Source organism: Haliotis rubra, unplaced genomic scaffold, assembly GCF_003918875.1.
Source record: "Haliotis rubra isolate DU_JTF1 unplaced genomic scaffold, ASM391887v1 Scf245, whole genome shotgun sequence".
Lineage (NCBI taxonomy): Eukaryota > Metazoa > Mollusca > Gastropoda > Lepetellida > Haliotidae > Haliotis > Haliotis rubra.
Window position 1 is genome coordinate 1,254,755 of NW_025766503.1, and position 25,503 is coordinate 1,280,257.

Genomic DNA, 25,503 nt, shown 5'->3' on the forward strand with positions numbered 1-25,503 from the left:
TGCCTTCCAGAACGCCCGACCAGTCTTTCAATGGTGGCAGCAATGAGCGGAATGTTTCGCCGGAGTCTCTATGATGCCCTTTGCACCGACTCATTACCTATTCGTCAATGCATCCCTCATGGGTTGGGGAGCTCACTTCCTCGACCATCAAGTGGCCGGGCTGTGGTCATCTGATGAACGGGTACTTCATATAAACGAGCTGGAATTCAAGGCGGTAATTCAAGCCATCTCACATTGCGCAACAGAGCTTCAATCAACCAGTCTGTTGATCCAATCAGACAATTCGACAGTGGTTTGGTATATAAATCATCTAGGCTCGATGAATCTGCTACAATGGGTGATCACGTTCTTCCATCTCATTGACTCACTCAACATCGTAGCCAGAGCCAGACACATTCCGGGGGTAAAAATGTGATCGCCGATGCCTTGTCCCGATCCAACCCGACCGTCCCCGACAGAGTGGAAGTTACTGCCCCAGATCTTTCAGTCGATGATCTACCGTTATCCACGGCCTCAAATGAATCTGTTAGCCACAAGGTTCAACAACCAACTTCCAAAGTTAAATTATCACCAATCCCAGACTCCTTGGCGTGGGACCTCGGCTAGCGTTGGCAATATCATGGGAGGTCTCAATGCCCTCGCATTCCCCCTCCAGCTCTGCTACCAAAGTAATACAGAAACTATTGGCCACCAGCAACATAGCATACTACTGCTTTTGGTGCATCCTTCTGGCCAATGAGGAGTTGGTTAACGTCAACCTAAGAAGACTGGCAGAGCCAAAGCCAGTGCGGCTTCCAATGGGCTGACCTACTTCTTCACCCTCACTTTCGAGGACTGCATGCGGGTCACCTCAGACCCTCAATCTACCGTTGGTGGCGTCTTGGCTAAAGGCTACTCTGCCCGGTAGCCATAGCTATCACTTCAGCGTCGTACTACCCCGTTCCTTGTACGACAACAAGTGGAAGAAGTTTGAAGACTATTGCAAGTTTAGGGGAATTGCATCTCCCACTTCCACCTCGGCTCAGGTCGTTGCTGAGTTTCTCCAGCATCTCCGCACTACTAAGAAACTCAAGGGTACTATGTTAGCTACCTACTTAGCTGCCATCAACTCGGTTTGGGCTACCACAACGGGCACGAAGATTTATAGACTCTCTGACCAGTCGAGGAAGTTCAGACCTCCGGCCTGGGGTCTGTCCATCGTCCTTCGTCATATGATTTCCACAGGTTATGAACCTTTAGAGACAAGGACTCGAACAAGTGACATTCAAGACATTCTTCCTGGTAGTTTTGGCTACGCTAGCACCGTATATCTGAACTGCATAAAGCGGTGTCAATCCGGGTGCGGTTCGGAAGAAACATGGCAAGGCTTTCCTGGGTCTCCGCTGGGACTTCATTGCCAGGGCAACCGGACCGGATGTTTACCATTCCCCCGTTGTCAACCATTCTTGGGCCTGATGATAATGAAGATTTGACACTCTACACGTTTACCTTGCTGCCTCAAGGATCATCGGCTGACTCACCGAGCGCCTCTTCATACCCTTATCGAGGCAGCTTTAAAGAACTGAGGTTTTCGGACCACAGTGGCCTTCTGGATGCGTGCCACGATCCTGCGAACCTCCACCTTTGCAGGGTTGCCTCCTCCAGCCGCTTCCAATCCTCATGGGACTCGTGCACTAGCCTCGACGATGGCCCTCTATAGCAACTGCTCCTTGACCGCTATCATGGAAGGTTGCTTCTTGCGTTCTGAGACAGTCTTCTCTTCACATTACATGCAAGACCTGTCTGTCCCAGATGTCCAGGGACTACACCAGTTCGGACCTCATGTACTGGCTCAGCAGCTTACATTGGCCCAACAATGCAGATGAGGGACGGTTCCACATTCGCGTTACTACTTCCTTGTATATGCTGAATAAAAGTTGAACTGGATCTCAACCTTTTGTTCTCATTATATGGGTTTAAGAACTACTTCACTTGGCCTCCATACCAAGGCATCAGAATACGGCCACCTAGCGTGGCCCTACGGACCTGAGGCACAATCAGTATGACGATGCAGAGGTGTTCGACATTCACGCTTACTGACCTCTACGTCAGTGAAGTGTGACACTCCTGAATTCTAGTGGATTTCATTGCGTTCTGCCTCCAAAATTGCCGGCCACATCCTTTGACTAAGCTTAGGCAAAGGAGTGAGGATCAATTTGATGCTGCCCTGAACTGAACGTTAAACCTTGGAGATGCCGAGTTGTGTTTCTCTTTCACCCGCCCCGGTCGGTGTCTTCTTGAAGCAGGGGCTGGCCCGATTCTAGTTGCAAGACTTAAATTACGGGGGTACCTTGTAAATCGTGGATAGGCGAGGCTTACTTGCCAAGTTGCGTCCCTTGTCTTGTACAAGGTTGCAGCCAAACACAACATCGCGCGGGAGCACCCATCTCCCTGGGAGTCATTGTGCTTAGTAACTTAAATATAAGTAAGCCAAGGGTTTCCGGAGAACCCACTACAAGCATAGGAGTTGCGTGCATGCGTAACAGGCTTCCCTTGTACATCGCTATCTACGGTTGCCATCAGTCCACACAGCTCTAAGACCAGCTGTTCGCACTGTCCAGACAGAAGGGTAATCTGCGGCCTGCCGTCCAACTATGGGATAAGTGCAAGTCGTGAGATAGGATAAGTTTAAAAATTTGGAAATTTTAATATAAATTGTATATTTATATACTTATCCTATCTCACGCGATGGATGCCCGCCGGCCTCCCCACTACTCAGATTACAACGCTGGCTCCAAAGATGAGAATGATCATTCAAGGTAGTCCGCGTGGGCAATTAGTGGAGCATATTGCAAGCTTTATTAGGAACTAGGAAGCTAATTAAGGAGAGCAGCATGGAGTGCGAGTGAATGGACAAGGAGGTGAGTGAGTTATTATTTAACGTCACATCGGCAATATTTCAGCCATATCATTGACGAGAACATTTGATATTGAAATGAAATATGTGTATAATATAAAACACCTGCCAGCGAAGGGCAGTAAAACAACTAGAATATCACAATTAGATTTAAAACTAGTGTGGAAGGTTAAAACTAATAATAGCACTATTAGGACAATACAAGATAAAAACAGGCTATAGATGCGCCAACAACTGAAGGTCGATCCACCATACTAGGAGACCATGGGGACTTACAGTACCTTGGCTACCTGCATGGACCCTAGTTGGATTTACACCATCCCTTCAGCTGCTGGCGATTGTAAGAAATGTTAGCTACAATTAAAATGACAAAATGCTACGTTTAAAAAAATCCTGGTAAGTTTAAATTGACTTTGAAGTTTTGGGACTTACATTACCCTCTCAGGGGACAATAATTTTACAATACTTCAACCCCCTTGAGAGGAGGACAGCCACTAACAATCTAAGTTACTTATCAAACTACCAATCATTAAAAACACTAGCTATATACAGAATATATTAATCAAAATTCATTAATGAAATCAATTTCTTTTAAAAACCAAGAATTAAATGAAGATGAACAGAATTAAAAAGATCCTTAACAGTTTTAACATTGAAATATTTATCCCTTATGATGGAGAATTCAACACAGTCAAGCAGGAGATGCTTGACTGTGACTCTCATCACAAAGGGATACAAAACGGAGGATCTTCACCATTTAACAAATATTTGTGAGTATATATACCTTGTATATGGCCAATACGACATCGTCATGCATGATGACCTCTTCAAATCTGGACTGACAACCCAAGTAAGTGTAACCCGATATTGGGTTTTATTTCATGCAATTTATTAATACCTACTTTGCGTCCCCCTCTTCTTCTGCATCAGATCACGGATGAAAGTTCTAATGCTAGCTTTGTAATCAGAGTATGGAATAAGAAGTGGTGTCACAGATTTGTTGAGTGCTGCCTTTGCAGCAAGATCAACCATTGTGTTCCCAGAAATGCCAGCGTGGCTGGGTAACCAACAAAAGACGATGTCGCATTGGCCAGTAGTGCAAGCTCATTATACAATTCAATAATTTCTAATAAAAGTGGATGTTTACAAGAAAGATTTTAATAGCCTGAAGACAAGAAAGAGAGTCAGAAAATATTATATATTGTTTATTTTTGGGATGTCGTTGAAGATATTTAAGAGCAGCTAATATGGCGTTTGCTTCTGCTGTAAAATGGAGCTGTTATCTGGTATTCTAGAAGATATTGTTCTGGATCCAATGACCGTGGCACATGACACGGCGCCACCGTCCCTTGGACCCATCTGTAAATAAGGATTTGTGTGTGTATTATATTTAGTTTTTTAGTTGATTATATTCTTGTTTATATTGTAGTTCATTAGTTTCCGATTTCTTAAACTGTGTCAAAGTATAGGTCAACTTCAGGCCTAACCAGTTGCCAAGGAGGAGAAGAAAGAAGGCGGGGAAGGAGCTATATTTCCCCAGCTCAATGCCGGCGGCGGACAGGAATGGTTTAATTCTAAAGCCCAAGAGGCGGAACAAGAGAAGGTTTTTATTGTATAAATCCTCATAGACGGGATGAAAGATACAGTTAAATGCAGGGGTTAGACTTCGCTAGAATAAAGTTTAGTAATGTATTGTAAGGATAATTTTATCCCATTGTGTAAGAGAAGGCTCATCTGCTTCAACATATAGACTATCAATAGGAGAGGTTCTAAAGGACCCAAGACAAAGTCTTAGGCCTTGGTGGTGGACAGAATCAAGAGTTTTTAAGTTGCTTTTGCAGGTATTCCACCATATCTGATCGAGTTTTCATAATCAAGCTTCGAGCTGGGACCAATGATCGATATAGGTGGAGAAGGGTAATTCTTGATCCCTCCCCACCTTGAATTAGATACCGACTTTCAACAAATCAAAGCCTTCAGGCATTTAGTTTTTAGGGATTTAATATGCGGCAAAAAGTTAAATGGGAGTCGCTAAAATTAGACCCAAGAATTTGGCCTCCATAACAACTTTGATTGGAGTGCCATTTTAAAGATAGTTCTGGATCTTTATGCGCTTATATTTTCTACAAAAGTGTAGACAATTAGTTTTGGACTTGGAAAATTTAAAGCCGTTTTTCAAGACACCATTTATTTATTTTATTTAAACACAACTGCAATTGCCGCCTCTCAATAGTATGCATATTTTTACCGACAAGAAATATTAAAATCATCCACACAAAAGTGATCCATCAATTGAATCGTTTAAAACCTTGGATAAACTGTTTATCTTGATACTAAACATGTGACAGACAAAATACTGCCTTGAGGGACACCTTGATCCTGATTATAATGATCAGACAGGGTTGAACCCACTCCGGACTTGAAATTGTCTGTTTTTAAAAAACTGTGATATAAAGAGAGGCAAGCGGCCTCTCAAACCGAAAATCATGTAAATCCTTCAAAGATACCATGCTTCCAGGTAGAAGTATCATAAGCTTTCGAGATCAAAGAAAATTGATACAGCATGTTGTTTATTAATTATAGCATTCTTGACAAAGGATTCTAAAGCGTACCAGATGATCAATGGTACTTCTGATTTTCCTGAAACCACATTGAATATTTGTAATCAGGTTATTGGTTTCAAGATACCAAGTTAATCTACTATTATTCACCATACGTTCCATGGTTTTACAGACACAGCTAGTTAGAGATATTGGTCTGTAATTCGAATGGATCAGTATGATCCCTTGCCAGGTTTTGGTATGGGGACAACAATGGCATTCACATGCCGAAGGAGAGAAAATTTCCAGACGTCCATATTTTGTCAAATAGATCTAAAAGTGTGACCAGCGGGCATGGTTCAGGTAAGTGTTTCAGTAGCTGGTAATGGATATTGATCATCACCCGCTGCAAAGTGTCATGAGCTTCTGGCGCAAGAGCAGTATGTAGCAGCTCATGTAGTGAAAACACTTCATTATAATCTTCACCGTTATTTGATTGAAATTTAGTTTAGTCTTTTCCTGTTGTTTCCTGGTATTTCCTGAAACTCAGGGACATAATTTACCCGATGAAGAGATTTTGGCAAAGAGTTTAAGCCAATTTTATCACTGCAATTTTAGACTTGTCCAGTAATTGAAATTATCACCATCTTTAAGATGATGAACAGCAGATTTGGAACCTTTGCAGCACAATTGTTTTTGAACCATGTTCCATACTCCCTGGACATTGGCGATGCGATGAATTAATTTTGGAGACACTATAATTTCTCAAGATTGTCGATTTGTTTTGTTTAAAGGTCTGGACGCGCTTGCGTGAGTAATTTAAAATTTATTCAGGTTATGGACAGTTGGATAGATGCGTGAAATAAGCATCTGCCTTTTCAGCAGCTTTTCTGGCTTGCCACAGTCTATGTTCAAACTGGTTTTCCATTACATAGGGGTAGTAGAGGACTTTGGTATACACTCATCAGCTAATTTATTTAAAGGCGTCAGAATAAGGCCTCAATAGGATCGGTTATATCGCAAGAATATTCAGTTTTTAGTTTAGATGAATAGAAGTTTGAAATAGAGGGCCAGTCCGCCTTGGAAAAATTCCATCTTGTATAAGATGTAGAATCAGAGGGATAAATTTCCTGATAGGATAGTTGGAAAGTAGTCACTTCCACAGAGATCATTGTGGACTGACCAATCAAATTCATTCAGGAGAGGTTAGAGTCTGCAAGGAACAAATCTAAAGAAGAGTAAAGTGCGGTTGCAGGTTCACGGAGTAAGTCACTGGAATTGTCATTATATATACACAAGTCATTATTGGACATAAAATCAGCTCCAGTATTTTTACGCTTTGAGTGTTAGTGCTTGTACCACCACCAGATTGGGTTATGACCATTGAGGATCACCCATTAGAATGCAGAGATTGTGGGAAGTTAGGTCATAGAGGGGCTTGAAGATCAGACTGCTGGAGTACTGAAGAGAAGTGGAGGAATATACAGAGAGCACAATGTAAAGAAATTAGCGATGAAGCTGATGAGTCTAACTGCAACAGCTTGGAGATTAGTTATGGAGTGCCACAGGACTATGGATAACATCCTGTTTAACAAAGTATTGAAGATCAGCCGGTTGCCCTATCACCTGGAGGTGAAAAGAATGATAGGTATCGAACTGACGTAAATTAAATGTATCTGTCTGTTTCAGATAGGTTTCCTGAAGACAGAATGCTGAAGGTGTAAAATCTTGGACTAATAACTGCTAATTCATTTTAAATTAACCCTTAGTCCCTCTACAATTCCACTGTATTATATTTTTGGAAAAAACTATCTTTTTAGGTGGGTTGATTGGGGATCTACCCTTGCACTGTCTTGGAAGCGTCAAAAGCTATTGTGCCCATGGGTGGATGCTATCAAGACACATCCATATCCTCTAGTGACCAATTTATTATACATCTTTATCTGATCTGACCCTTTGGGTGCTTTCGATCTGGTTTTGAAGTTTCTGCTCTTGATTTGATTTTGGTCTTTCCGGTGTGTTTCTCTCTTTTCTTTCAAGCTGAGAACTAGTTGGTGGAATATAGAAGCTGGTGGAATAGAAGCTGGTGGAATAGGAGATGATTGTCCCTCTGCGAGAGGGTCTGCTGTGCAGGAAGTGATTTCTCCGATCTGAGTGTGACTGATCAGAGGAGAAAAGCGTTTAGGGCGTCAGAGTTCACCCATATCAAAGTCTGTTTGGCAGGAGTGTGAGGAAGTAAGAATAGTGTTTGTTGAAGAACTTTCTTTATGGGTTGGTACGGTTGATGTGCTTTGCGATGGAGGCATAGGTTTCAGTATGTTCTGTAGAAAAGAACAACTTTTGCTTCAAGCAAAGCTGATATTTCTGGTATATTTAATCCTGTTTATTTCCATCTGCTTTTTCCACATAGGACAATCTTTAGAAAAGATGAATGACTACCGTTGCAGTTTGGCGATTTTTATAACTATTGTCACAATCTTCTGTTACATGTGTATTCTCAAAGCACGTGAGCACATGTAACAGACAATGTCTGATTATTCACACCATGTCCATACTTTTGGCATTTAAAACACCGCCAGAGGAGTGGGATGTACATATCAAGCGTTCACATTGCAATAACCAGCCTTGATTGATTTTGGAGGATTTGGCGGAAAAGCGAAAGAGATAAGTGTTTGTTGGTACAGTTTCATTATTTTTCACGGGTGGTAAATCTTCTGACAAATAACTCCCTTGGTCCTCTCATCTCAGATAATCGATATCAATCTCCGTCATATCTGCAAAGAGGCGATCTCTGTCATTACAATCACCTTGCTAGTGTTTAAGGTTCTATGAGCAGAGACCAGAGCGGGAACACCAACAAGAGCATATCTGTCGATAGCAGGTTAGATTTGCCTGTGATTTCCTGTTGCATTCAATTAAAAGTGATCCTGAGCGCAAGCGCTTAACGGTCTTCACTTCTCCTGCTATGCCATAAACACCTTTTGAAATAGCAAAAGGATTCAGTTTAAAGGGAGTCTTATCCAAGGTCCTCAACAATCAAGAAACGTGGCCAGTAATCAACTGTAGTGGAGGGTCGATTGGTCATCATAGTTGTCAAGAGGGGCGTTTTGTTTTCTTAGAGGGAGTATCATTATTCCATGGCGAGTATATATTGATTCATCATCCGAGGCTCCCCACCCACCCACGGGTATCATAAGGAACAATGCTTATAACAAGTGGATTTCCGACTTGCAGCACCAAGGATACCCGGATGACATACTCAAGCAGAATAATTAACAAGTAGTGTAATCCACCAGATTGGCCCATGAGCCACTGCCCATGGAGTGCACGGGCGAATGGACAAGGAGGCCTATGGAAAAAAGTTTACAGTCGTTCCACTAAAAGTCGAAGCAAGAGGTGTGGTCGTGAGGTGAAATTGGGTTTATCGTCGTGCTTCGCTCATATGACGACGTGCATGCGTGTGTATGTGTATGTGCGGCTGCTTGTACTAGCCCAGACTTAAGCTTCAAAGCAAGAGAGAGAGGTGCAAGTCATGAGATAGGATAAGTATAAAAATATACAATCTATATTAAAATTTTCAATATTCCTTCTAAATACTCAAAATATTTAACTTTTGGCAATTTATGAAGTGTATATGGAAGTTCAAACATTTTAAAATCGACCAAACTATCATGATGTTATTTTACAAAACCTTTATTCAAAGTGTCATAAACTTTAATTTCTTGAGTTGGTTCGGGAACCTGTCTGTTCAGAATAAAAACAAACTTTCAAAAGTCGTAAACACTGCGTCTTAAATTATTGGGCTTCCTAATGAAAGTATCGGCAGTTGTTATGAGCAGCAATTTTCCAAAAAGGCAAACAGAATTTTAAGTGATCCTACTCACATACTCTTTTCTGAATATTCATCATTACCTTCTGGACGCAGGCTGCGTATGCAGACTTTTAGAACAAACAGGGTTCACCACTCATTTGTTCCAGCTAGTATTAGATGCATTAACAACAAATTCTGTGAATGACTTGTCTTTTAATTGTCAAAATTCTATTCAATATCTATGTTTGTGTACTAAATTGATGTATTTATATCCTGATTATTTCATGATTACCAATTGCAATGTTATGTATGGCTGCTTTATGAATGAAAAACTGGAGAACGTATGATGCAAAACAAATTTCCCTTGGGACAATAAAGAATTATCTTATCTTATCTTATCTTATCTTATCTTATCTTATATGGGGCAAAAAACAATCTAAAAACAAAATTTCTTGTATGTTTACATTTCTGGCCAATAAATACATTAGGATTTAATTTTTGAGCGGGGAAAATTAATTATTGTATTTTTTTCTTATTCTTGAAAAAATATGACAGGCGGATCTGTAAAACAAGAAATAAAATTGGTCTGGCCTAAATGTAAATAAATTTCAGTATTGATCTTCAGTAATGACAATGTATCAGATCATGCAGTGTCTGAGAAGATTCGAATTGTATCATTCATATACTTTTATGAGAAGAAATACAAGTTCAATTTCAATTTTGGTGCAATCCTCTAAAAGAAATGGTGGACATAAAATTCCCCATTTCTGCACAACATATATATATACTCAGCAGCAAAACAAACGTCAGTATGAATTCAAAATTAGATAGGCACTGTAATGAAATCATTACAGAAATGGACATAATAAGCGGATCAAAAACATTTTTTGTGTACAATATCTTGACACATCAATGAATAACTCAGCACAATTTCAAGACATTACGTGAACGTTTGCAGTCCATTTGGACTCTTGACTTCAGTATCTAGTGTGACCACCACGAGCAGCAATAACTGCAGCACAGCTTCCATGCATGGGGTGCACCAATCTATTGATGAAGGCCATTGGCACCTGGAACCACACCCTTGAGAAAGGCCTGGCGCAATAAATCGGCTGTGTTAGGCCTTGGTATGACATTATTCAGTCACCTCTGAATTTCATCCCAAAGATGTTCAATTGGGTTAAAATCAGGACTAAGGGCTGGCCACTGCATAATGTTGACACCGTTTTGCTGTAGGAAGTCCCGTGTAGCTCTGGCAGCATGGGCCCAGGCGTTATCATGCTGGGAAATGTTGTTCCGGTGACGCGCAAAATGTGGTATGACGTGGGGTCTGAGAGCTTGGTTGATGTAGTGCACCGCTGTAATGGTGCCTCCTCTCCCTGGACCAAGGTTCTGGAACACCACAGGACCCACTCTTTGGTTCAGGCCTATTCCACCCCATACCATGATGCTTGCACCTCCCCATGAGTTTCTTTCCATAACACATTGGTCTGAGTAACGCTGGCCACATTGTCTCATCTGTGAACAGAACAGTTCTCTATTGCCTGTATCACCAGTTTTGGTGTTGTAGGGCAAACTGTAGACGTACACGCCAAAGACGAGGGGTGAGGATAGGTCCACAGTAAGGTCTACGGCAATGGAGGTTCCCGCTGTTAAGACGTCGGCGTACTGTATCAGTACTGATTGGTTTTCCGTGTGTTCCCACTGTCTGGCGTGCTGTTTCGGATGCCTGCATGAAGGGTTTCTGTACATGCTGTCGCACAACATGGTGGTCTTGTCATCTTGTGGTGACACTGGTCTGCCAGTACGGGGGCAATCATTTGTGGTGTTGGTGGCCCGGAAACATTGCTGCAGCCTGTGGATGGTCCGAACGTTGACCTGGAAGTGATTGGCAACAGCTTGTGCAGTGTGGCATCCTGCTGATGCTGTAATGTGAATGTTTCAACCAGGTTTGGGGGTGCATTTTATAGGGCTGGTCCTTGTTAAGAGCACGTGCAGCATGAGAACTCCGTACCATCTCCGAGATCAGGTTGCGTTTTTGAGACCATTTCCTGGGTTCAATTCTGAGTTTGGGAAAGAATGTCTTTGCTCAGGTAAAGTAGGGGATGTAAAAAATATACAATCAAAACATTAAATGAGTTTACAGTTATCCGTTTCTGCGAAGGAAAATCCAAACCGACGTTTCTTTTGCTGCTTAGTATATATTTCCAATATCCTGTGGCTCAGAAAAAGATATTTCACTGTATTGACAATTTCATTCAAAACAACCCGAACATTTCTATTTGAATGCCATGAACAAGACATTCTGATTCAGGGTCATCCAGCTAGGTGAGGAACTGCAGACAACACAACATGTGATAAGCACACTTTGGCCTGTGTCCTGTAATATTCCAACTATCAAGCAGAGATACATGAGAGCTTCTCAGGCTTTATAGCACTCTATAGAAACGTCAGACTTCTTCAGTTTGCAGAGGCAAAGATATGATTAAGAAAAACACAGGACTTTATTACTTATTACTCCAACACACTGCAAAAGTACTGATTGAACATGTATGTAACCCAATGAACCTGGCACCTGGTAAATTGAACAATGTCATGAATATGGACACTAGATGTGATATACAGGTAGTCCTGTCCGAAAATCTAGACCCATGCATGTTTCGCTGTTAACATTTACAATGTACTTTGTTTTTAAGCAGAAAATAATTGCATGTGGTCATTGCTTAGTTACAGTATCATTAAAATATGCCAAAAGCACAAACATTTTCTTTTCTAAACACCATGATCATCAAAATTAATAATGATAGATGAAAAGAATGTAGGAAAAATGGTAACAGGAAAAAAAGTAACAGTTTAATATAAATACTTATATAAACACTTAATTAGCTTTGAGCTTTGATCATCTTATTTAAGTTGTTGTTGTTACTTGTTTTCACTGAGCAACTTCTCACCTATTCAGCTTATTTGATAGTATAAACAACTTTGTTAAGTAAACTATTCATCATAACCTGGTACGCTAACAGCATCCTTCCGTGTGGAAGACCATACAATGGTTCCAAAAAGACCAAAGTCTCACAAAAAACTATGAAACAACAAGCTGCCCTTGGGGTATGCCCAGAACAAAGAGGAAGAAGAATATGGAGTCACTCCAGCGTAGACTCAATTGTTTTGTTATACTTTGTTAATAAATAGAAAAACAAACAACTGAAAAAGTGTTTCTTTTTTTCCTGTTACTTTTTTTCCCGATCACTGATGAAAAAGGGACATAATCAGATGATAGACAAGTTTAAAATGAACAGATTAAATTTTGTTCTGGTATTTTTCTGTAATATCATTGTCTGGATCATGCTTTATAGCCATGTCAAACTGCAGTAAACTAATTAATGATTGCATTGAAGTAAAAGTTTTGAAAAAACAAATGTATACCATAAAAATATATATAAAATATATGCATTTAAGGTAAAGTGGGTAAAATAATTTCCCAACAACAATAGAGGTTCAACTGAAAGTATTAAGAAATATCTATATAATCCTTAAAGGTCACATGCAACGTAAAACACAACTTTGCAGATTCTGATACCTTTCGGTATGGACTTACAGTAACAAATGATCCAAAATGCAAATTCAACTGAAAAATGAAAAGTGATTTCAACAGCTGTGCTGCAATGCACTCATGGCGCATGCGCAGTGAATAGGTTCACGCAGCTTGGAAGCGGGATGTCCGGATTATAAGCAGGAGTAGTGTAATCTTAGTTGTGTACACAAGCAACAAATAGTACATAATCTACTCGATACATAAAAGAACCTTGTTAAAGATCTAGATCTACTCAGCTATGTGTCAACCAGTGAGGAGGCAGTGAGCACTCGGAGTAGGCTTTGATGTGAGTTATTTTTCTAATGTTTTGTTGATATTTCACAGTCGCGAGCTTTTTATATGTTATGACAGGAGATTACCGATTTAACTGTTAATATAATTTCATATGACCATTTCACCACATGTTCTTACCGAGTCACTTTCTCAGTTCGATACTTAACATCAACATCATTATTTAGCATTGTCAGAATTTCTAACTGTGATATAGATATGCCTCTGTCACAGACAAAACTCAATGTCTGTTTTATTGACACCTATGTGTCTGCCTGCCTGCCTGTCTGCTAATGACAATATGCGATACACAACTTCGATCACTGACCACATGCAATTTGAACTTAATACCCATCAGGCTATACACCATAAACAAAACGCATTGATTTATGGCTCGTGCACCCATCGTTCTGTCTCTGTCACATAATGTAATTACACAGACAGGCAGGTGTGATACTTGTACACATTACATGTTATGTCTGTTGATTGCAAAATGTTATACACAAAAAATGAGCATGTATTTTCAAAAACCCAACATCTCTATACACACACAAAGAGTGGTGATACTTGTACACATTACATGTTATGTCTGTTGATTGCAAAATGTTATACACAAAAAATGAGCATGTATTTTCAAAAACCCAACATCTCTATACACACACAAAGAGTGTATAGGCAAAGGAACCAGCCAATGAAAGACTTCTTTACATTTGAGTGCATGCCCACTTGCTCTGACTGGGTTCGGTATCCCGGGTGCTACGTTTCAAGGGAAGTAAACCCAAGTACAAAATATTGTACATTTGATTTGTGATTGTACGCTTATAATTTTGTTTATTTTTAATTTTTCATAATCGGCAATGCATATTATATGTCATGAATAAGTGATAGTTGTGTTTTAATTATGTTTTGTTTTTTTTGTTGCATGTGACCTTTAACCTTCAATCATTAACATACATTAAGCCTTAATGTTGATAAGCTTCATTCTCAAGTAAACTTGTAAAAACTAGGTAAGATAGTTATCCATGCTGTTGTCGGTTGAATTGAAATGTCTCTAGTCCTTCTTTGATCAAGGATTCTGTAACACCATCACTGACAAGGATGCTGGTCACACCTGAAACAGAACACAATACAGTTGTATCTCGAATTACAACACTGGTCATCCCTTAGACAGTAACATCAACTGTCACCCTTTAAACAGCTGCCTCACTTGTCCCCCCTTAAACAATCACTTCTCTTGTCACACCTGAAAAAGAGACAGGGGTGACTGACATTGGTCACAGGGTAATATATATATTGGTCACAAGGTCAGGCATAACAGTGGTGGCAAGGGAAATCATAACACTGGTCACATGGTTGATGTAATATTGGCCATTGTGTGTAATAAGTAGAAATGACCAAAAGGTAAAACTGGTCACAGAATAATAAGTACAACTAGTCACAGGGTAAGTGAGTGAGTGAGTTTAGTTTTACGCGACGCTTTTAGCAATATTCCAGCAATATCATGACAGGGGGACACCAGAAATGGGCTTCACACATTGAACCCATGTGGGGAAATCAAACCCAGGTCCTTGGTGTTACCAGCGACCGCTTTAACCTCTAGGCTACCCCACCACCTCAGCCATAGGGTAATGTGTAGGACTAAACACTGGGTAATGTGTAGGACAGATTATTGGGTGATGTGTAGGACTGATCACTGGGTAATGTGTAGGACAGATCACAGGGTGATGTGTAGGACAGATCACAGGGTAATGTGTAGGACTGATCACAGGGTAATGTGTAGGACGGATCATTGGGTGATGTGTAGGACAGATCACAGGGTAATGTGTAGGACAGATCATTGGGTGATGTGTAGGACTGATCACTGGGTGATGTGTAGGACTGATCACAAAGTAATGTGTAGGACTGATCACAGGGTAATATGTAGGACAGATCACAGGGTAATGTGTAGGACAGATCACAGGGTAATGTGTCACAGGGTGATGTGTAGGACAGATCACAGGGTAATGTGTAGGACAGATCACAGGGTAATGTGTAGGACAGATCACAGGGTGATGTGTAGGACAGATCACAGGGTAATGTGTAGGACAGATCACAGGGTAATGTGTAGGACTGATCACAGGGTAATGTGTAGGCCTGATCACAGGGTAATGTGTAGGACAGATCACAGGGTAATGTGTAGGACTGATCACAGGGTAATGTGTAGGACTGATCACAGGGTAATGTGTAGGACAGATCATTGGGTAATGTGTAGGACTGATCATTGGGTAATGTGTAGGGCAGATCATTGGGTGATGTGTAGGACAGATCACTGGGTAATGTGTGTAATACAGGGTAATGTGTGGGACAGATCACACAGGGTGAACTGTGTAGGACAGATCACAGATCACAGGGTAATGTGTAGGGTAATGTGTGTGGGACAGATCACTGGGTGATGTGGGTAATGTGTAGGACAGATCAGGGTAATGTGTAGGTGTGATGTGTAGGACTGATCACAGGGTAATGTAGGCCTGATCACAGGGTAATGTGTAGGACAGATCACAGGGTAATGTAATGTGTAGGCCTGATCACACTGATCACAGGGTAATGTGTAGGACAGATCATTGGGTAATGTGTAGGACTGATCACAGGGTAATGTGTAGGACAGATCATTGGGTAATGTGTAGGACTGATTCACTGGGTAATGTGTAGGACTGATCACAGGGTAATGTGTAGGCCTGATCACAGGGTAATGTGTAGGCCTGATCACAGGGTAATGTGCAGGACAGATCATTGGGTAATGTGTAGGACTGATCACAGGGTAATGTGTAGGACAGATCATTGGGTAATGTGTAGGACTGATCACAGGGTAATGTGTAGGGCAGATCATTGCGTGATGTGTAGGACTGATCATTGGGTAATGTGTAGGACAGATCACAAGGTAATGTGTAGGACTGATTCACTGGGTAATGTGTAGGACTGATCACAGGGTAATGTGTAGGACTGATCACAGGGTAATGTGTAGGCCTGATCACAGGGTAATGTGCAGGACAGATCATTGGGTAATGTGTTGGACTGATCACAGGGTAATGTGTAGGGCAGATCATTGGGTGATGTGTAGGACTGATCATTGGGTAATGTGTAGGACAGATCACAAGGTAATGTGTAGGACTGATTCACTGGGTAATGTGTAGGACTGATCACGGGGTAATGTGTAGGACTGATCACAGGGTAATATGTAGGACAGATCACAGGGTAATGTGTAGGACAGATTCACAGGGGAATGTCTAGGAATGATCACGGGTAATGTGTAGGACAGATCACGGGGTAATGTGTGGGTCTGATCACTTGGTAATATGTGAGAGTAAAGTAAATAATTTAATAATAAAGTACAGTTTAACGATGAACTATTAATTGTTTAGTTTTCATAGGCATGAAGACTCTTGCATTCAAGGCCATTGATGTAAGAACAGATCAGGGCAAAATTATACTTTATTACACGACACATGGGGGTAGAGCAAACTTTATTTCTGTTTCTAAGCTTCCAAATTGAAGACAATCTTTGTGCCCCCTAGGAACAGTACTTAATATCAAAGAAGTAAATTGAAAATCTTTAAACAGGGCTAACTGGTTGTTCTGTCCAAATATTGCACCCTGTTGTTCAGAGTGATAAGTATGTTTTAACATAAAAGGATACCACTAAAATTGTTTGTTTATGTTAACTGAGGTCCTTTTTATCCCATTGGCATATAATAATGCGGGGAATATAGTCAGTGCCATGTCTGTATGTCCATCCGTCCGTCAGTCTGTTTGTCCATTAGTAATCATGAGCATAACTCACAAAACGTTCAGTATGTTTCAGCAAAAACTGGTAGATATAGTATGACCAGAAATTATTCAGAATTTTAGGAATATGTTTAATTGGATTTCTAGTATAAACAACTACCTTGACCAGCTATCAAGTGCTTGGTTTCATTCAAGAGAGACATCTCAGTTAATCTTTTTTCATTAGTTTGTGAAGAGTTATCCCACTTTGTTTACTTACTAGCAGACGACATTTTCAGTGATCCTCAGTATGGATGATTTAGAGAAGAGGAAGTTGATTTTAGAGTATTATAACAAGGACATCAGATCAGCTAAAGTGATTTCAAGTAGAACAGGCATCCCTTTGTCCACTGTTTATCGTGTTTTGAAAAATATTGCAAATGGATATGGCACTGAGTACCAGGGAGGCGCAGGTAGGCCCAGAAAATTTACTGTCAGTGACAGGAGGTGGCTTGGTATTCTTGTTTCTAAAAACAAACGAAGGAGTTTAGAAAACTTAAAGGTCACATAAACCCTAGGGGGTAAAAATACATAAATCACTAACTGGCATCGTTATAAATGAAACCCCGTCATTAAAACTACTCATTTCGACCTTTAATTGACTTAAATCGACCTTTTTTGACAACAGTGCACAATTCTCACCCGCGAAAGAAATTTCAACCAATCAGAGCGGCGCGACTCTGTGACGTCATATGAGGAATAGCTTTGAGGGCCGATGCAGAATTCATCTACATTTTAGGGGGTAAATTATCTTGTTTACAGGCTTGTATAAACCTGAAATCGTGACAATTGTTGTGGAAAATGAAAGCTATATGTTCTCACAATCTACTGGCATTTAATTTTGTCTCCTGCTTTTGCCTAGTTTCCGAGTTACAACTTGTTTTCATAGACGCTTCTGTCACAATTGATTGGTGTCGTTAGGCCCTATTTGTATAATGACTGATCCAAATTGATCCCATTTCTGTGTTTTTTTTACCTCGATATTTAATCATGTCATGTAAAAATCTGTTTGTATTCTCAAAACAGTGTCGGCCCATAAGTTTTCACATGCAATACAGCAATTAATACTCCCTTGTTGTAACCCGTGTTAGGTGGTATAAACCTACACATGTTATTTGTCATCATTCACTTGATGGTCAGTTAATGAATTTATAACAGGTATAATTAGTGGTAACACACTTAGATTACCCGACAAAGGTTCCCATTTGGCATTTCTTGTGTCTGGAGTAAATATTCAACATTATAAACATCGATCAAAGGATTAACCGATAACACGCTGATTGATTAATTTTTTTAACCTACACAGCGGAATTGTCAACAGGTAGTGTTTATGTATGTAGATTTACTAATCTATACTGAATACACTCTGCCGTGTCGGTGTCTGCGTAAAAACAACGTCCTTCTTTCAAAGGATTAACCTGCAATACATTGATTGATTGCCCATTATTGGCTAACTAAATTACTGTTTTTAATGAAAGGCGGACATTATGCAATCAGTTGCCAGGTGTGCTATCTTGGGTGACCAATGAGACTATACACCAATACCTGAAAAGATTTATCACTTTTTTCAGATATTAAACTGTTAAAAGACACATCATTTGGAACAGTTTTGTGGATATTGATGGATACATTCCTCAAACAAGGTAATGGCCTGATATTGTTCCTATAACTTTAATCTGTTTTAATTTTAATATTTGCATTTTGTTTTTATTCATTTGTCGTAGCATTCAACAGAATCATTGTTTTCGCCGTGAAGTGTAATGAGACAGACAACATACACTAGGGTGTGTGTGCGAATTATGATTCACATTGGCAAACTATAAAATGTCTAGATATTACAGTTCTGTTATAAATTCACTATAAGTATCAGCAGATCGTCAGCTTTTATTTAGTTTCAAAATGCATAAAAGTATGATAATAAACTAATTAGGATTATAAGACCAAATATAAAGACGCATTACTGACTAGTATCTACATACTGGTGAGTGGACATTAACCATGTGAATGTAGCAAGAAATTTATCGCAAGAGTATTGTGACTTCGACCCCACCTCGCCGTGGAAGAAATCGTTATGTTATAAGTTGTGTCATGCAAAATCCTTTTGGTTATGATTCCAATACATATTTAACCATTTAGTAGAAAGTAGTTTTGATTTTCTAACTTGATGAAAACAAACTATAATCTCATTAATTCTAACAGACTTTACGATTTTCAAAATGGCGGGCACTCTGTCGGGAACATCCGCCAGTCTGTGGATAAATGCTATTTAGGTTTGTTTTCACCGAAAGTTACAAAATCAAAACTACTTTCTACTGGTAGTAAAATATGTATTTTATTGATGGCCAATAGGATTTTGCATGACATAGCGTGATAACATAACAATTTCTCTCCTGGCAGCCAGGTGGGTGTCAATATAATACTACTTACAATATTATTGTTACTTCGATTCACAACCTCACTTCCGAGGAAGAAATCGCTATGTTACAAGTTGTGTTATGGAAAATCTTTACGGTCATCAATCATATACATATTTTACCATAACTAGTAAGTAGTTTTGATTCTTTAACTTCCGTGAAGCCGATCTGAACACAAGTAAGATATCGCTTCAGGCTTCCACAACGCCGCCAAGACTCACAAACATAACCCATTTAGCACAAACTGCGGGTCCTGTGGAAATCTGTGCATGGTGACACCATCACCCGACTTCTAGGAGCAATTGACGACAAAGCAACGATTCGGCATGTCGTCGTTCATGTCGAAATCATCAAATGATGAGCGTGCTACACACTTTCTATAAAACTAACTGAAAATCGTTCCTCATATGACGTCACTGCAGTGCTCTGGCGACAGAGTTACGTAACCTGTCTGTGGTTTCGTTGGCGGGCGAGAGAGAAGCAGGCGACTTTTTGGCCACTTTTAATCGCTCGGTATTAATTAACCACAAGTTTTTAAAGAATAAATTTGGTTTTCCGCATAAGACTAACCACAAATCTTTCATATGTAATGGTTAAAAGAGTAACAAAAAACAAAGTTTAGTGGTTCTTTAAGGCTGGATATGATTGATAGAGGAACTGTGGCTGTCTGTAAGGAGACAATTAGAACTGAGCTGCATGCAATGGGTTGGCAGAAAAGTCGAGGAATTCCATCACCGATCATGAAACCTGAACAAAAGGAGCGAAGGTTGAACTGGTGCTTACAGCATAGAAATTTTAACTGGGACAATGTGATTTTCTCAGATGAAAGTTCTGTGTGGCCGTTTCCTAATACACTGAAATTCTGGACCAAACAAACTGAAAAACCTTTGTATCAGCGCCCAAAGTACAGTCCGAAAGTTAACGTGTGGGGTGGCATATCTGTGTTAGAGGCAACGCCTCTGTGTATTTGAAGGGAATATGAACAGTGAGTGGTACACAGATATTCTCGAGGACATTTACTTCCATCTGCTTACGTGTTCTATGGAAATTTTTGATTTTCCAGCAGGACAACGACCCAAAACATTGTTCAAAGCATTCACAGGCCTGATTTCGGACCCAAAATATGACATTATTAGATTGGTCAAGCTATAGCCTTGACCTAAATCCAATAGAAAATGTTTGGGGATTTATGAAGGAAAGTGTCAAAAAGAAAAATCTGACAAATATTGCTGAAATGAAAGAAGAGGTGGTCCGATATTGGGTCAGCATGGTCCACGACTTTCTAACTTCTTTGATCAGTAGTATGCCCCGCCGCATTGAAGCCTGCATTGCTGCCCATGGTGACTTGACAAAATACTAACTGTTCACCTGTCCTGAATCTGGAGTTATGTTCTGCTAATATTCATATTTAATACGTGAATAATGAGTGAAAATTTAAAAAAAAAATTACAATCTTTAAATTCTCAATAATTTCTGGTTGTACTGTTCATCATACAGAACCTGAAGGGGTACGTTTTGCTATTTATAGATTTTGGGCATTTTTATTTTATTGATTTCCATGGAAAAAATTTGGACTTAGTCTCCAAAAGGGGTGGATTTCGTTTCTGGAGCATAATTAGAGAACCATTCAATATCTTTCAACAGATATATCAAACAGATCCTGAAGAAGTGCCTTTTTGTATTTGCTGATTTTTGGCATTTATATTTTTTTTCGTTTTCCATTTGGTCTCAAAAGGGAGGGGTTTCCGGAGCACCACTCAAAAACCAAAAGACATTTTTCATCCAAACCAGGTACATGTATTAACCATGGAAGTTTAGGAATTTAATTTTTTTTAATTTGTTTCCTGTTTCCATGGCAACAAGTTTGACTTTGTTCATAGATTTGTGTATCATATCTCTGAAACTAATAGGTATTCTTTCATGAAACTGTACACAAACAAAGACCAGGTTGTCAAATGGTGCCTTGTGCTACTTTGGTTGTTAAGAATTTGTTTTGTACCTTTCCTAGTCTGTCATACAGACCCTGAAGCAAATATATGCAAGAAAGCCCTCTAAGTCTAGAAAATGTGGCAAGTCTACATTTCCACAGCTTCTAAAATTGAAGAAAGTCTCAGGACTCCTTTTCATTATATTTTTATTTGTTGTTTTTTACTATGAGCTTTTTTTTCTGTAAAATATGTTCACTTCAAAGACTACTGTAATCATATATATTTTCACGGGGTGCAATTTTCGCGGAAAGTTCACAAAAAACCTATTAGTGCAGTAGTTTTTTCGCGCATTTCAAACGCCTGAGTGATGGTGTCCATCACAAAGTTTTCACAACCCATAGACATGCAATGATCAAAGCTAGCCGCCATAATTGAATCATGTTTACTAAAACAATCAGAGAGATGTGGGATTATACTTGTGTCAACATTGTGATTTGTGACTGATGTAAGTGAGCTTCGTTCATTTTGTGATTACGAGGAATCAGCTATCAATTAACTGACAAACTGATTACAAACATTTGCTGATTGTGATCGCTATTACTAGTATACTAGTATATGCCTCTATTCCCTTGTATATTGTTTTGATGTTGTTATCTGAGAGAATAAACAAATTGCATGTTGTTCCTACTTGAGTATTTGTCATGACTTGACCATGAATATTTTGCTTGGTGTGATTATTGACGCACAATCATTTTGCGCTAAAAGCGAGAAAATTAATCCCACGCAAAAATAACTACGATTACAGTATTTGTATAGTCTATTCCTTTCCATGGCAGTAAGTTTGATTTTGACTCTGTTTATAGTGTTGTGTTTTTCAGGACCATATCTTGAAAGGTGATAGGTATTCTTTCATGAAACTGAGCACAAACAAAACAGTGCAGCTTAAATCCAGTAACTCTGCACACTATTAGGCTTTCTCTTTAAAAAGATTATGAAAATTGTGTTTCAACTACCTCCCAAAGAGATGTTTACATTGTTTGACATGTGCAAATGGGCATAATTTGAGAGCCAAAGTACTTGCTAGACACAGATCAGCACCACCATCTTTAGAAAACTACAGTTATTCTTAGGCACTTCATCTGGGCGAAAAGTGACTGCTCTACATAAAAATGACATTGGACATTTTAATAATTTTGCTAAATAGTGATAGGACATTCTTTCAGATCATTATCATATTTGAAGAAAAAACATCTGGGGGAAACTTAAGATGACAATCTGTCATAATCATGGATCTGAACTTTGGGGAGAATATGAATTTCATGTTACAGTCCTCATATCACCTTGCCCAAAAACTCAACCCATTCGTCCCATTCATTATGGACATTTCTTCAAGAAACTGTTTTTCAGATGAACATATTGCTCATCTTTACGTTTATCCTGGCCTGCAATATATAGACACAACACCAGGTAAATAATTTGACAATTGTTATTTCAGTATATACATGGAGAGAAGATCCGAAGTCACAGAAATGCTCCCAAATAGCACACTCAGGTGCCTATCTGCATTGCTGGTCCAAAACATAGGGGCAAATTGTTTTAGGCAATGGACATTGGTGACTAACCTATCTCTGTAGTAGGCGAAGACTCTGTTGGATATGCAATAGCACCCTTCCATGATGGTTCAAAGGGAGCAATTGCTTTGTAAAGCCATAGTAGATGCTAGCGCTCTTGTGTCATGAGGGTTGAGAGACAGACGGTGGTGTTAAGTCTCCATATGAGATAGCATTGAGGCTCACTGACCTGTTGACAGAAATTTACGAAAGCTACAGTCCTTAGTATTGTATAGGTTGAGCCTAAACGCCTTAACAACGACAGATCCTCATGATCTTCTACGCCTTGGAGGGATTGTAACCATATCTTGTATTCCTGGTAGCCAAGTATTGGCAGTGAAATCCAATATTTGACATACATGGATATCCTCCCTCGAACTGAATATGATTGTGGCTTAGGATAGTCCTTTAGAAAATGGTCCTTGATCATGGTGAAAAATATTATCTTCCGTAGCCAAAAGATGATTGTCTTTGTGGCATGTTGTACTTGAAGCCATGTCCGCTCTTGCCTCCTCTGCCATGGAAGGAACTGTTCTTGGATTGATTAACCTCCCTGAGATCTGGGTTGTTGGGGCTGAACTGATTGCTCCACTTAGAGCTTCTGAAGATGCTCAAGCTCCTCTGATACCTGGCGCTGGTCCTACCTCTTCCTATTTTTGCTGATCTCCTGGATGGCACATTTGAAGTGGGCAGAAGCATACCAGGGTTGTTGAAAGAGCCTAATCTTGAACCAATCATTCCAACTGCAGTAACAGATATTCCATCTTACACACATGATTTTTATGATGGATGAGTAATTAGTTTCAGGACATTTTCGAATGTATGTGCACATAATCATCTGTACATCATTTTTCTGTCTGCAACACTGAAGTGTGTATAAAGGATTCAAATGTCAAGCTCTGGAGCTCTACAGAAAGATTACAAACCAAGTGTACTTGCATCTGACAGGATGAATCCAGGTGGTTTGAAACCATATCTCTTCTGTCAAATAGTAGCAATAGAGTTGATGACCCTTAGATCGAAGGTCCAATCCGATTGAACGTTCTCGATCTGAATGTCGAACCTCCCTTTTACCCCTCAGTTCTCCGAGGAGACCAGCCAATCCTGTAAAACACTCCCGATCCGACTGTTGATTCTTTTAAAAATCTGTGTAAACCCTGAAGTGTTCATCCAAACCTATTGATCGCTCCTGATTTGATTTCCTGCAAACTGTTCCTACAACCTCTAATGTGATAGTTTACGCCTGTCAAGCACTCCCAATCTGACTGCTGATCCTTTCAAATATTAGTACTATCACTAAGGTGATTGTCTGATCCTATCAACTGATTCTGATTAAATTTTGATTCCTCCAGATCATCCCTATGATCCCTTTGATGAATGTCCAATCCTGTTGATTGCCCACAATCTGACTTCCTATCCACCTGATTGTCCAACTGCTCATCATTATTCATACAATCACTGTGGTACATGTCTGATCCTGCTGATAACTTCTGATCCATCTTTCAATCTTCCTGATCATTCATACAGACCTTATGATGACCATTGTTCCTGATTCAAATGATGATCCCCCTGTCATTCCTCCGTTCATTATCAGAGTATAAAACATAGCCTGTCCCACTGTCCTTGACAGGTTTTTGTTTTTGTGAAGGATGGGTTGGGATAAATATTTGAAAAAATAAACTTAACTTGGTTTGAACTTCATCTTATCTATTATTTTATAGTGTTTTAGCTTTTGGGACTGGCTGTGTTTGTTCAGGACTGGAACATTTTTTTGACAGCCAGTCCTTGGACAGGCCATATTTCAAAACTATTTTATACACTGTCATTATGGTGACTGACAGAGGATGACCATCCCTAGACCTTGAGACAGAACCCTAGCTTATTTCCTTTCTTGGAAGAACAAGTCTTTTCACTTGATTGTCTGCATGATCATGTGAAGGAGGAAGTTGACTTGGAACCTGCTTTTGAGGTTGGAATCACTGTGGATGCCATTCTGGTGAACATTTGGGCATTGTGGTCCAAAGCAAAGCTGGATCCAATTAATTTTTGTGTTAAACAAGGGATAACACAACCAGTAGAACCTTGTGTATCTGTTAGGTCTCCTTAAGTAACGTATTTGTTATGTCAACAAGTTTAATGCATAATGCATCAGCCTTAGTATATAGTGAAAATATCCTAAATAATAACCTTAGTAATGTAAACGATATGGCTAGGGTATCACTATCAGTGAATAAGTGGACGGAATATCTGTATATTATATCGTTTGTAAGAAGCAAAACGGCATGCCATTATTATTTATTTGTACTTCAGTTACTTGACACTTCACACTGACAATCTATTTCGATGAGTAATTAATCAGAGATATATTTTTCTCATCAAATGGATGTGGTTGAACCTTTTCACCACGCACTGATACAATAAAACAGCTTTTTGGTGTTTATGGATGGTTGACATCTCAAATACAACCCAAGGTTTTTTTAAGAACTGAATTTTAGGTCATGATATTCAGAATGATTAACGAGTAGAAAAAGGTGTTGAAGACAAGTTTTTCCCAAAATATGCTTTTGTTTACTCGGTCAGATCATGGAAAAGTTTGACCAATGTAATGTCATCAGTTGATATTGTAAATGATACTTGC

The 25,503-nt window shown here is 39.6% G+C and overlaps 1 protein-coding gene across 4 annotated transcripts in view; it reads right to left on the reverse strand.

Moving 5' to 3' along the window:
* Positions 1–13,949: 13,949 nt before the first annotated feature.
* The window catches only part of LOC124279042 (magnesium-dependent phosphatase 1-like), a 42,772-nt gene continuing 31,218 nt past the window's right edge, over positions 13,950–25,503 (reverse strand). For all 4 annotated transcript variants that reach the window (XM_046714840.1, XM_046714839.1, XM_046714838.1 and 1 more), the window contains one exon: positions 13,950–14,223. In XM_046714840.1, the coding sequence (XP_046570796.1) occupies positions 14,129–14,223 (95 nt within the window). In that variant the 3' untranslated portion in view covers positions 13,950–14,128. The remainder of the gene's footprint in view (positions 14,224–25,503) is intronic.